The sequence below is a fragment of the Plasmodium vinckei genome (assembly GCF_900681995.1).
Source record: "Plasmodium vinckei vinckei genome assembly, chromosome: PVVCY_10".
Taxonomy (NCBI): Eukaryota; Apicomplexa; class Aconoidasida; order Haemosporida; family Plasmodiidae; genus Plasmodium; species Plasmodium vinckei.
In genome coordinates this window covers 1,585,694-1,599,714 of record NC_051302.1, presented here as the reverse complement: position 1 = coordinate 1,599,714, position 14,021 = coordinate 1,585,694, and the positions used below count along the sequence as shown (strand labels likewise).

Sequence of the window (14,021 nt, the reverse complement as noted above, 5' to 3'; positions counted from 1 at the left end):
CTTAAGGGTAAAGTTTTTTTAAATATATTTTGTAAGCTTTGTGAAATATATACTAATACTTCTTTTTCCCTTTTATATCATTTTTTTCCGTACCATGAATTTAACATTGTTCCGGTTTTATATGTATCAAAAAAATTTCCAGGCCCTATATCTAAGTTGCACATCCTAAATTTATCAAAAGCTATATGAAACTGTAAAATCCTACTGAATTTTTAAAGATAAAATTTTTTGAAAAAAATAAAAAAAATTGCAAAAAAATATATTTCATATTTCTATATAGTTTAATAAATTGTTTTTATATTTTCTAAAATATCCATATACATACATAACATTTTATTTAAATTTTTCGTCCTTTTCTTTTTTTAAAAACTCACCAATAAAAAGTATAAAAATAATTATTTATACAAATTTTGAAAAAAAAAAAAAAACATACAAAACAGCTGATATTATTTTTGGGAAATATATATATACTTGTACATAACCCAATACTGATTATTTAATAAAACATACAAAATAAAAATACTTACACAAATACAAATAACATGTTACATGAGAAAAGTGCAGACGTCTCTGAAAATTTCCGAGATTACTACTTTTATATTTTTTACAAAAACCAGCCAATTTTCAATACTTGCTTAAAAAACAATGATCAGGAAAAAAATAAAATTGATAGTAAAAAATTAGGACGCGAAAATAAAGAAAGTAAAAATGAAACTGAAAAATTGTTACTAGGCTCAATATATGCAATAAACTACTTATGCTTTAATATACAGCCAAATAAAAAATTAAAAAACTTATATAAGTTGATGGATAATGGGACTAAAAATATTAACGTAAATACAAAAACACACGAACAAAATCTATTAAATACCCAAAATAATTTACATGTCGGAAACTTCAATTCCTTTAATACCCCTTTATACAAGTTGCATTACTTTGAAACCCTCACAGGTTAGCTATACACAATCCATATGCAAATGAATCCCTTGCACTCATATTATTCCTTACATGTACATATTAAAATATGGAATTAAATTTTTCCTGATTTTTCTCTTTTTACAATTACAGCTTACAAATTCGTTTTAATCACTCATAAAGATATGGCCAATTTATCAGACTTTTTAAAGGACATTTACAAAACGATATTTCTTGATTTGATTATTTTAAATCCCCTATATCAAGTAATTTAATCCTTATATATCTCCATATTTTTTTCCACGTATGTTTACCCTTTTTATTATCTTCACATGTTGTATATATATTTTGAATTTTTTTATTCAGGTCGGTGACGAGATACGAGATAAAACATTTGATGATAAAATAAAAGAAAGAATAAGATCATTATTTGTTGTATAGTTTATTTTTACAATATTATAAGTTAATGGAAAATTTTATCAGTTCACACCAACCCATATTATTTTTTCTACTCGCGCCAATATATATAATATATGTATGTACATATATACATATGCATACTTATGTGCATAAAGAATGTAACCCTGTTTAGTATGTCTAGCTATTATATTCAATTCCCTTTACTACAGTCACATATTAACAACAATTCACGATGGTAATCGATGCAGAAAGTTTTTATGGAAAAAGAAAAAACAACAACCAAATTTCACTATATTTAAATGTTGAAAAATATGCTATATTAAAAAAAATAAAAAAATTTAATGACAACGATACATCCAATCCTATAAAAAAAAAAATTTTTTACAAACAACATGATGCATTAAACTATTATGAAAAGGTTACAGAAAATGAGGACAATGAACATGATGACATAGTAAGCCAACTTCCTGATCATACAAATAGCAATCTATCTATTTATAAAAAAAAAAATATTATTCTATATACTGAAGAACTTGAAAATGCAAAAAGATGTTTTATAATAGACAATTTTTATGAGTTTCTAAAATTTTACAGTTTTTATACATTATCATTAAGGGAAATTTACTATACAGATATAAATAACCAAATTGATAATTCCTCTACAAGTACCAATGTTGAGGATGAAGAAGATAAAGATATGAATTTATATGAATTAATAATAAGTAATGAAAAGAGATGGCTTTATTTTGATATAGAATATGATAATATTGGAGAATATAAAAATAAAGATATTGTATTGTTTATTTTTTTAATTGAATTATGTTTATTTATTTACAATTATTTTAATATAAAAATATGTTTAAATGACATTTTAATATTAGATAGTTCAACAAATGATAAAATTTCATTTCATATAATTGTAAAAAATATTCATGTTTTAAATTGGGATTATAATGAATATCTGATTAATTACGCTCGTTTTTTTTTAAATAAAATTAATGAAAACCCAGATAGCTTTTATGAAGACTTTAAGAATGAACAATATAAAAAAAAGGAAAAACAAACAAATGATGATACAACTAAAAATGTTTATCTTCTTTTTGACAATGAAAATTCAATGAAATATTTTGTTGACTTATTCATAAATTATATACATCAAACTATAGCAGAATGTGGACATATATACAGCATTAATTTGCTAACACTTTTTATAAGCAAAAATAAATATACAATCGATGATCCGGGAAAAGTAAAATCACCTAATTTTGACGGTAGAATTGAAGATATTAATTCTATTGATGATTTTAGCGAAATAAGTGATGTGATATTTGCTATCCAACATGGTAAATCCTTAACAAAAAATAATACACAAGTTGAAAATTCGGAAGAAGAAAAAATAAATAATGAACATAATCAGGTAAAAAAAGAATTACATCAATATTTTTCATTATATAGTGATAGTATAGAAGATGTAGTAAACTATTATATAAATGATCTAAGTGATAATATGTGTAATAATCAAAAAAAAAAATATATTATTTTATTATATGCACAAAAAAAAAATGAAAATATAGAAAACTCTAAAAAGGAAAAAAATGATATATATAATGATGAGACAAGTAATGGTGAAAATTCTGATGTACATAATCAAAATGAAAATATTATTAACAATTGTGATGATCTAAATATGCCACTTGAAACTGAAAAAAATAATTGGTTTGCACATCTAGATAATCATGAGAATGAATTAAATTTTAATCATATAGATGAAACTGATGAAGGAAATAATATTTTATTAAAATGTATAATTGATAATTCAGTATATAGTAAAAATCGTAATTTTAGAATGATATTTTCGAGCAAAAAAAATAAAAAAAATAAATTATTTTTAAGTAAATTTAATGTGAAGCCTTACGAAAAAAAGGACATAAATAAATTGATACTAAAATCACTAGTAACATTTTATAAACAAAATGATATATATAATAAAATAAGTGAAAAAAATATATTTAAATATGAACATACAGAAAAAGAATATGGAAATAATATATACAAACTAAATGATATTGCACAAAAAAATTTACATCTCTTAATAGACAAGAACTTACATATGAATGACTCAATTGGAATTCAAATAAAAAATACAAATTTGACAAAACGAAAACAACTAAAAAATCCGAATGCTCATAAAATTATTAACCTAAATAGTGTAAAGGATAATAACCATGTTAATAATATTTTAAAAATTATATTTTTTTGGAATTTTAATTTGTATAAAAACTTTAAAAAAAATAAAATATACACAACGAAATTTAGATCCGAAATAACCAAAGACTATTTTTATAAAATTGTTCATATATATAATAACATCGACTATGATTCATTTAAATTGGAACCCGAAGTTCCAGATCCAACAATCAACCAACCTGATAAAAACGATGGAAATAATAATACCCTCATAGATAGACATGGGGTTAATGACAATTATGAATATACCTATGAAACCCAGACAGCAAAAAATGCTTATATTCACAATGTAGATAAAATAAAAGAATATGATGAAAAGACAACCAAAAATAATTTAAGCCAAAAAATAAATCAACAAAATATTAATATAAACAAATTTAATGATTTATTTTTTTTAAAAAATGAAAATTTTTTTACATATTTATTAGATCAATATACAAATTCTTTAAATAAACAAAATAGTGATAATGTATATTTATTAATCCAATATTTTATAAGTTCAATCTCATATAATGATGAAGAATATATACTAAATTTTAAGGATAATAAATATTGTAAAAATATTGATAGATCTCATAAATCTAATCATATTTACATAATTTATAATTATAATAAAAATATATTTGTTCAAAAATGTTACGACAGCGAATGCTCGCATTTCGTTTCGGATATATATCACTTTTAATGTTAGAAATGCATACAAAAAAAAAAAATCTATATTATTAACATTTAGTATATCGAAATATATATCACAATATATATATGAAATTAACTTTTTTTTGTCTGTTTTTGCTATTTTGAAATAATGTCATACGAGTTTTTTAGAAATTCAGTTAGCTGTTTTTCATATTTTGCAGCTACATTTTTATTTTCAACATTAAATAATAATGTGTAAAATTGTGTCATATTATATTTATAGTTTAGTATGTTATTTTTTTTTTCGTTTCTTAGTAGACTTTTATTTTTTAATAAATTTTTTGTATGATATTTTATTCGTTCTGAAATATTATCACTTATTCCAATATACAAATATGGTTTTGTTTTTTCAACATTTTTAACATTTTCAAATATACAAAGAATATATACTATACTTTTATTTTTAAAAAATATAGGAATATCTTCATCCATTCTAACATACATTATTTTTTTTCCTATAAAATTTTCAATCATATTAATAGCAATTTGTATTTCATTTTCATAATATTTTTCAAATTCATTAAACTCATCATTATTTATATTTATTAAATTGCTATCTTTACACATAGTCGGACTTTCTCTAATTTTTTCAAACTCACTTTCATCTAAGTTGTTTTCTTTCACCATATAACTGTTATAATCATTTTCTTCAAGTTCAAATTTGTTGTTTCTACTAGTATCACTATTTATATTTTCACGACTTATAATTTCGTTTATTTCATTGAAGTTAAAAATGTCTGTGACATATTCATAATTTCTTGTCTGCTCATCTTCGTTTTCATTTTTTGTGTCCGTATTATGTTTTCCATTTTTATAACTTTCATAAAAATTATCAAAAAAATTATTCAAATCAACTTTATTTTCTTTTTTGTCTTTAAGGTATTTTAAAAATTTATAATATAATGTATTACTAAGATTGTATATAAGTTTATATTTTTTTTCATACATTTTTAAAAGCTTTAAAACATTTGAATCTGTATTTGTATATTTACAAGTTTCTAAAGCTTGACTACTTTTACAAATTCCGTCTTCCAATGTCAATACACATTCATTTGCCTGGTCCCTAAGATAATTTACATTATCATTAATCTTCTTAAATTCGATATTTTCACTTTGGTATATTTTATTCAGTAAATCATAATTGTGAGATATAATAATACCACAATAGTTTTTCAAATATTCGGCCACAGCACTGATTATTACTATATTTGTTTAAAACCAGGAAAAAAAAAAAGATATATATTTATAAGAAAAAAATTTTAGATAGACAAATATATAATAGAACAAACTTATTTATGTCAAAATTAGATTATCCAATTTAAACGAATAGTTACCTGCGTTGTCAAGAGGAGTTGTAGCTATACACGGCTCATCAAAAAGTATAAATATTTCTTCATCTCTACTATTTGTTTTATTCATACTATAGTTTTCTTTTATTTCCTCAATAATCGAATTTATATAATGTGTTTGCTCCCTAAATAAAGACATGTTTTCAATCTGTTCTTGATAATTAATATTTTTTAAGCTATAAAATTCTCGGAACTTTCCAATAATACTTCCCTTATCACATGGAGCATACATTCCTAAGTAAAAGTTCAAAAAATAGTGAAACATTCTATGGATAAAGAAAATTATTATGTACAACATCATATATACAATGTGTTTAAAAAGGCGTACCTAAGTTTGCTAAAAATAAAATGCACATAATAGTGAAGGATAGTGTCGTTTTGCCACTCATATTTTCACCTGTTAATAAAATAAATTTTTTTTTTTTCAATAAAACATTATATTTTGTAACATTCTCTTTATTCATATTATACGGCTTTAATCCCATTATATAAGTTAAACTATCGTTAGTATAATTTTTGTTATTATATATTTTTTTAATTTCTTCTATCATATTTTTATCAATATTTTCGAAAATTTTATTATTTTCTTCGTCTTTTAATTTTGAATTGGTGCTAAAAAAATTATCATTATCTAATTGTTCAATTTTTTCGTCACTTTGTCTAACTTGATGAGTTTGTTCATTTTCTTTATAAGTACTATACATATGTCTTTGAATAAATTTCAGTTTTTCTTCAACAGTTTGAAAATCTTTTGTCTCATATTTTACATTTAAGTGCTTACATATGGGTAAGTTCCAACCCCGGTTTATACTGTTAATCGTGTGATTGTAAAATGCCTATAAAGAAGTAGAAAATGACATAAAGTTGTGACAATTAAAATGGGGTGATAAACTTTGTGATGCTAACCCGAGTTAGCGCTATGTTTTTACCTGAACAATTTGCAAAAAATTTGATACAAAAGAAAGGATATGCACAGAAGAAGCCAAACTCATATTAATATTTTTAATTATTTCATTTATTTTTTTTTTTTTTCTATTTATCGAAGCAAAGTATAGTTTGATTTTTTTTAAAACATCATCAGTCACAAAAATGTTTTTCATTATGTCCCCTTTTTTATTTAAAGGATGAAAAAAAATCTGAGATTCATTATTATCACTTTTTTCCGCTTTTCCAGTTTTGGTATTATTTTTATTTTTTTCTAACCCTCCTTTTCCACGTTTAACTCCTATAATTCCATTTGGGTTGTCAATTTTCAAAACCTTGTTAAGCAATTCTATATTATATTCCTCAGTTTTTTCATTTATTTCACCATACTGGGTTAGTATACTTTGTAGCAAGGTATTTCGATTTTTCTCTAGATCTTCATTTTGCTCGATCAATAAATTTTCATTAATAATATTGCTTGTTTCACTTTCATGATATAAAACAAATTCATTAAATGCAACAAGGTTTGAATTATAAGAGAATTGAGAATTAGACAAATATAAATTTGTTGTTAATATTTTTTTAATATTTTCTAATAAGTTGTAAAATTTTATTATATTTAATTTGAACGAATTTTGGTGATTTAAAACATGAAATAAAGATGACAAAAAAGAGTAATCATATGTATTCATACATTTATGTACTGCTAAAACATTACTTAATATTTTTTTTAAAATTATATGATCTGCTTTAAAATTTGACAAAAGGGTAATAATTATATTATTTTTAAATGGTCTAACATTTGATATTATTAAGGTGTCTACATTTTTTTGAATATATTCATTTATATATCTTATATGTTTTGTTACACTAAAAGGAGGATAAAAAATAAATAAATTTTTTAAAAATTCTAATGATTCTGCAATGTTTATGCTATTCGAATTTTTATTTTGTACATCAATAATGTTGTAAAATAAAAAGTTATTTCGATTTTCATAACAATTATTTTGTTTATATAAACCCATATTATAGCTAGTAAAAATATTTAATGGTGTACAATAAGAAGAAAAGGAATAATCAAAATTTTTTTCCAAATCTTTTTTATCACTCTCACCATTTTTATCCTCTTTGCTTATGTTAAAAATATTTTTATTTTTTATAATCCTAAACAATCCATTAACATTAATATGCTTTTTTAACTTGTCTAAAATAAACATATGAAATTCAAAGCTGTTATTAAAATTATTAAAAAGGTAATAATTCTCAATCTTAAATAATTCTGTTATTTTTTTTGTAAACGTTGTATTATTATGTTGGTGTATATATGCTTTTAAAAAGTTTGTATTTTTTAGATACACATTTAAAACATCAAATGTTATATTATCATATAGAGATATCGTTTTTAGACTTAAGTTAATTTTACTTAAGGAGAAAATATTTTTCCCTTCAATATAAATACAAACAATTTCTTTTATGTTTAAATTATTGTCTATATCATAAGAATTTGCAAATGTATTGTTACTATTTTCTTCATCTACCCCATCCTTATGTTGATCATTTTCTAAACAATATTGTATGTTATTTAAATATATTGGCATTTCAGGAGTAACAATTTGAGATAGATATCTTTTTTTAGCTTTAAGAGATTGTTCATTTATTTCTTCATATATACAAACATTTAAATTATTATTTGTTAATATACTTAATGCTTTATTTATACTACTCTTTATAAATCCACAAGATAATTTATTATTCATCTTTTTTATATTTAAAAATTCAATTAAAAATATTGAATCTAAACCATATGTTTCATAAAAATCACCAACACGTGATAAAATAATACAATTACTATATTTTTTTTTCTCATCATTTAAAAATTTTAATAATCCTTTATTTTTGTAATTATCAAAATATAGTAAATTATCTCCCTTTAAATATTCTATACAATTTATAGCATTTATATTTTTTAATTTTTCTAATTTTTTAATCCAATAAATTGGTATCATACATTTATTTTTATACAATCTTAGCTCATAGTCTGTGGGGGTAAATTCGTTGTTCAAACTTGACAAGGTCCCTAAATTATTTTCTTCATTTTCTCCATTATCACACTTACCACTTTCTAAATCAGACAATTTGTTACATAAACTATTTGAAATTATATTATTTCTATGCTCCTTAGGTATATGTCTATCCTTATTTTCTAAAATATCATCACCTCTCAATTTATAAGACTCTTTCAAATCATTAATTTTGTATATCTCATCTTCTTTTGTATATATTAGACTATTAATAAATTTTTTATTCAAATATATTACTCCCTTCCTTTTTACATTCAAAGATATCAATTTTCTCTTATCCAAACAAGTAAACATTAATTTTTTTTTTAAGCTCATTGTATTTTTCATAGACATTAAAAAGATTAAAAATATGGATATACAATTTTTTATCACCCTATATTTCATTTATTCAGAAAAAAAAAATAAACCCATTTCATGTTTGTAGAAAGTTTCGAGAAAATAATATAACCTATATGTAACCTTGCATTCTTATACTCATTTTGTTTTTTCACTTTTTCATCAATAAGGTGTTAAATAGGCACACATAGATAAATATATTTGTAAACGAACAAAATTAATGAATCATTCTTTTCTTCAAGTCTACACCGTCATATATTCTCAAGCATTATGTAAAAATGGTGTGTAAAACCTGCATATATATACATACAATTGTGTATTCCCAATTTTACACCATAAAATACATAATTAATCACCCCTACTTTACCATCTCTCTATCATAAAAAAATATTAATTGCTCTTCTTAAAATCGTTTACTTCAAAATTGTGTATGTATAAACATGTAGTAAATTGCCTGAATATTTGACTCTCCTTTTGGTGATGAAATAAATTACAAAAAAAAAAAATATATATATAGCCAAAATAGTATAAATAAAAAAATGACAAAAAAAAAGCCAAATTTAAAATTTCCTAAACAATATAGCTATTCATTATATAGCTCCATATTTACTCTAACATTAAAAAAAATCGATAGTTATAAAACATATATTTAGCAATATTAATAAATGAATAATAAATTTAATTCAATCTACAATTAAGTTTATCAACAATATTAAACTTAACAATAGTGATATATTTGCACGTTGCTCATAAATATTATATATACATAATGTGCATACTATTATTTAATTCTGTTTGTTACTATTTATTCAGTATCCAATTGTAAAATCTTCATCTTTGTTTTTGTCATTTTTTTGGCATTTTTTTTTATATTTTTTCTACATTTTTTATTTGAACCCAATGATCGGAATAACGATCATCACGGGATTTTTAGGGGCAGGGAAAACTACCCTCCTTAAAAATTTACTTAATGAAAGTTTAAAAAAGAAATTAAAAATTGCAATAATACACAATGAATTTACAGAAAATAATAATAATATTGATAAAATTGTTTTCAAAGATATAAATGATATATATAATTTTCCAAAATCATTTGAAAACAAAAAAAAAACGGCATCTAATGTAGATGATACAATTGAAAGTTTAAAAATTGTAGACCAAATTGAAAGTAAAGATGGATTTATATACGAACTAAATAATGGCTGTTTATGTTGTTCAAATAAAAGTAATTTTGTTAAATTAATAGAAATGATTTTGGAAAAAAAAACAACATATGATTTTATTTTTGTTGAAGTTGCGGGAGTTTATGATAATGTAGAAATAAATAACTTATTATGGATAGATCAATTAAATAAATCGAAAATATATTTGGATAGTATAATTCACATAATTGATTCATACAATTTCATGAGATATACTAATAGCAATATAGAATATTATGACAATTTGAAAACAAGTTCAATACAAACAGATCAACCCCAAAATATGACGCCACAAACAAATGACAATCAAACATTTACTAACAATAATTTAGAATCAATTAAAAATAATGATATAGACAATTCTGATTGTAAACAACTAATTGTGTGTGATGTTATTATAATTAATAAAATAGACAAAATAAATGATAAAGAAAAAGAAGATATTAAAAAGTTTGTTGAAAATATTAATCCATTAAGTGTAATACATATGACAAGCTATTCAAATATCCCAATTGAATCAATAACTAATTTAAAATGTTATGAACAAAATAATTTTAAAGGTGCTCTAATAAGTATTTCTAATAATAATAATGCTAAACACAAAAATGGGGTATATCACTATAACAATTTTATAAATTTCTCAATCCAGTTTCAACATGATATATCTTATATAACTTATTTAAGCAAAACTTTAAATGATTTAAAACAAAAGTTTATAAATACAAAAGATTCAGATATTTTAAAAAATATTATTTCTTTAAAAAAAAAAAATATTTTTTCCTATAAAAAAATAAATCATTTATTAGCATCCCTTTTGTGGAATACAGAAATGCACATCTATAGAGGGAAAGGAATATTTATCGCATTTAATGATGATATATATACAAATAAAAATAAACTTAAATTGAACATTTACTATTATCAAAGTGTTGGTGAATTATATGAAATCAACACAGTCATGACAGATATACATTCTTTTTTTCAAAATTATTTTGATAATTCACAAAAAGTAACCAACACTCCTAATCCCTCAAATGGTAGTTCATCATTCGATGTGATAACTAATGAAGAAAATGACATAAATAGTAAAAACAATTTATGTATTTCTGAAAATTCGGCAGACGTTGAGGATTATCTGTCTTGTGACTCCTCTGATACTAACAATTCCGAATATAACATATTTAATGTTTTGAACGATTCAAATGTTTTTGAGTCGAACTTTTTATTTATAGGTAAACATATAAATATAGAAAGTTTAAAAATCCAATTAACCGAATGCCTTATTAATACTTAATCATTTTAACCCAACTTACATATTTACACAAAATTATGCAAAAAATAGAGAATAGATATACCATTTCATAGCCTACACAATTAAACATTTATATCAATTTATACTGTTTGAAACATTTATATCAATTTATACTGTTTAAAACATTTATATCAATTTATACTGTTTAAAACATTTATGACATACCTGCATTGCTTTCCCTAAAAGTAAAACCGTTTTTTTTCCACAACCTTACTTCTTAACTTATTTTTACATAAATGTATTTATTACATATGTTTGTTTTTTTCAACATCTCTTATTATGCAAAAATATAATAAAAAGCCACTTTAAAAAGGCTGATAATGAGATAAAACATGTTTAATTTTCTTAGCTAGAACATTAGTAAATTATTTTTTCGATTCACAAGGTTTATTGAATATGCACACAATAGCTACTATTCAAAAAAATATATATAAACAATATATGCTAAAATATGTATAAATAAATTGCGATAATGATATCACACTGGAAAAATAATATTAAAGATTATGTATCTAAAATATATGAGCAATAAGGTGCTTCGATCAATGTTAGGACAACAAAAAATTATAATTTTTTATCAACATTTTTATGTATTATATTTTCTTAAAAATCTGTGTTTAAAGAAAATACTTGTTCTTTTCTTTGAGCCATAACACCTGATTTTTGATAATCTGCAACTCTCTTTTCAAAGAAATTTGTTTTTCCTTGTAACGATATTAAGTCCATCCAACTAAATGGATTTTTTGAATGGAAAACTTTAGAACAACCTAAACATTCTAATAATCGATCAGCAACAAATTCGATATATTGAGACATAAGTCTTGAATTCATTCCAATTAAATCACAAGGTAAAGATTCACAAATAAATGATCTTTCTACTTCAACTGCTTCTTTAACTATATTTTGAACAACCTCTTCTGGTAATTTATTTTCTAACAAGCTATAAATTAAACAATTAAAATCGGTGTGTAATCCTTCATCCCTACTAATTAATTCATTACTAAATGTTAAACCATGTAATTTATTTTGTTTTTTAAACCAAAATATTGCACAAAAACTTCCACTAAATAATATTCCTTCGACACATGCATTAGCTACAATTCTTTCAGCAAAAGAATTTGTATCATTGATCCATTTAGCTGCCCATAATGCTTTATTTTTTATTGCTGGTATATTTTCAATAGCATGAAATAAATTTAACCTCTCTTTCTCATCCTTAATATAATTATCAATTAATAAACTATATGTTTCAGAATGTATATTTTCAACAGCTATTTGAAAAGAATAAAATTTTTTGGCTTCAATTATTTGTACCTCTCTTAAAAATTTACTAGCCAAATTTTCTAATACTATACCATCACTAGCTGCAAAAAATGCTAACACATGTTTTATAAAATGTTTTTCATTTACATTTAATTTTTCAAAGTCTTTCAAATCACTTGATAAATCTATCTCTTCAGCAGTCCAAAATGAGGCTTCAGCTTTTTTATAAAAATTCCATACCTCAGGATACATAATAGGATGTAATGTAAATCTACTTGATTCTTTATTTAATATTTTTTCATTACTTTCTTTATTTTTTTGGAAATCACTAAATTCTTTTTCTTGCTTCGAAAATGAAGTACTCTTTGATATGTTCACTACTTCTGCCATTTTGCTACCTTAAAAATATGCGTGTATATTTTTGATAGTTTTGTTTATTACCCTTATTTAAATAGGGAAAGGAAAATCGGCTTATTAATATAGGTACACAAAAAAGGGAAAGGAAATTTGAAAAAATAAAAATAATAACTATATATAGTATGCACGTGTAAAATAATGTATACTTTATAATGTGTGTTATATATATTCTTTTCTTTATTTATAAATTTCGGAAAAATAATATAAATATATTAATTAGTGTCATAAATAAATACCATAAGAACACAATAAAGCAAACATAAAAAATGTTATAAAAAAATTGTTTTTTTCAATCATAAATATTATATATATATATATATATATGTGCTGATAATATGGCACGATATATCCCAAAATCCTAACAGGCACATGTGCACATGTAAATATGTAATATATAAATATATATAAATATAATATATATTATTATTGTATACATTGCATCATATAACTAGTGCGTGATCAAATTAAGCAAGCATATATGTGTACTCATGTAATTTACTATTTGGCATTTCTTATGCTATCCTTTTTTATGTGTACCTTTATTTATATATATATATTTTTTGCATAATAATAATAATAATATATAAGGACAGTGTAAAAAATTGCTAATATTTTCCCCTTAATTATTATTTATCATATTTAAATAACACACTAAAATAATAACAAGCCTTAATATTATACCTATTAAATACCCGTTTAATTTCTATACACATTTACTTCACCCTCTCTCTCTATATACATGTTTATATTGTAGCAAACATTTATTAACATCCATTTTTAGTACATTTTTCCATACATATACTAAAATATAGTACCCCATTTTATTTCCTAAAAATAATACCTACCTGCTCATATAATA

The 14,021-nt window shown here is 22.4% G+C and overlaps 5 protein-coding genes across 5 annotated transcripts; 3 read left to right on the top strand and 2 right to left on the bottom strand.

The window, feature by feature from the left end:
* Positions 1-542: 542 nt before the first annotated feature.
* Positions 543-1,356, top strand: PVVCY_1004240 (trafficking protein particle complex subunit 1, putative; the record flags this gene model as incomplete). Its single annotated transcript, XM_008625872.2, has 3 exons — positions 543-951; positions 1,069-1,181; positions 1,282-1,356. The coding sequence occupies 3 exons, from the start codon at positions 543-545 to the stop codon at positions 1,354-1,356; spliced, it is 597 nt and encodes a 198-aa protein (XP_008624094.2).
* Positions 1,357-1,567: 211 nt separating this feature from the next.
* PVVCY_1004230 (conserved Plasmodium protein, unknown function) lies at positions 1,568-4,267 on the top strand (the record flags this gene model as incomplete). Its single annotated transcript, XM_037634487.1, has 1 exon — positions 1,568-4,267. One exon carries the CDS (start codon positions 1,568-1,570, stop codon positions 4,265-4,267), a length of 2,700 nt encoding a protein of 899 aa, XP_037490580.1.
* A 107-nt stretch (positions 4,268-4,374) lies between these two features.
* On the bottom strand, positions 4,375-9,016 carry PVVCY_1004220 (DNA mismatch repair protein, putative; the record flags this gene model as incomplete). Its single annotated transcript, XM_008625870.2, has 4 exons — positions 4,375-5,480; positions 5,613-5,861; positions 5,956-6,463; positions 6,557-9,016. 4 exons carry the CDS (start codon positions 9,014-9,016, stop codon positions 4,375-4,377), a joined length of 4,323 nt encoding a protein of 1,440 aa, XP_008624092.2.
* An 852-nt stretch (positions 9,017-9,868) lies between these two features.
* Positions 9,869-11,464, top strand: PVVCY_1004210 (COBW domain-containing protein 1, putative; the record flags this gene model as incomplete). The annotated part of the gene is made up of 1 exon (XM_008625869.2): positions 9,869-11,464. The coding sequence occupies one exon, from the start codon at positions 9,869-9,871 to the stop codon at positions 11,462-11,464; it is 1,596 nt and encodes a 531-aa protein (XP_008624091.2).
* A 621-nt stretch (positions 11,465-12,085) lies between these two features.
* Positions 12,086-13,135, bottom strand: PVVCY_1004200 (ribonucleotide reductase small subunit, putative; the record flags this gene model as incomplete). Its single annotated transcript, XM_008625868.2, has 1 exon — positions 12,086-13,135. One exon carries the CDS (start codon positions 13,133-13,135, stop codon positions 12,086-12,088), a length of 1,050 nt encoding a protein of 349 aa, XP_008624090.1.
* Between the last annotated feature and the right edge of the window lie 886 nt (positions 13,136-14,021).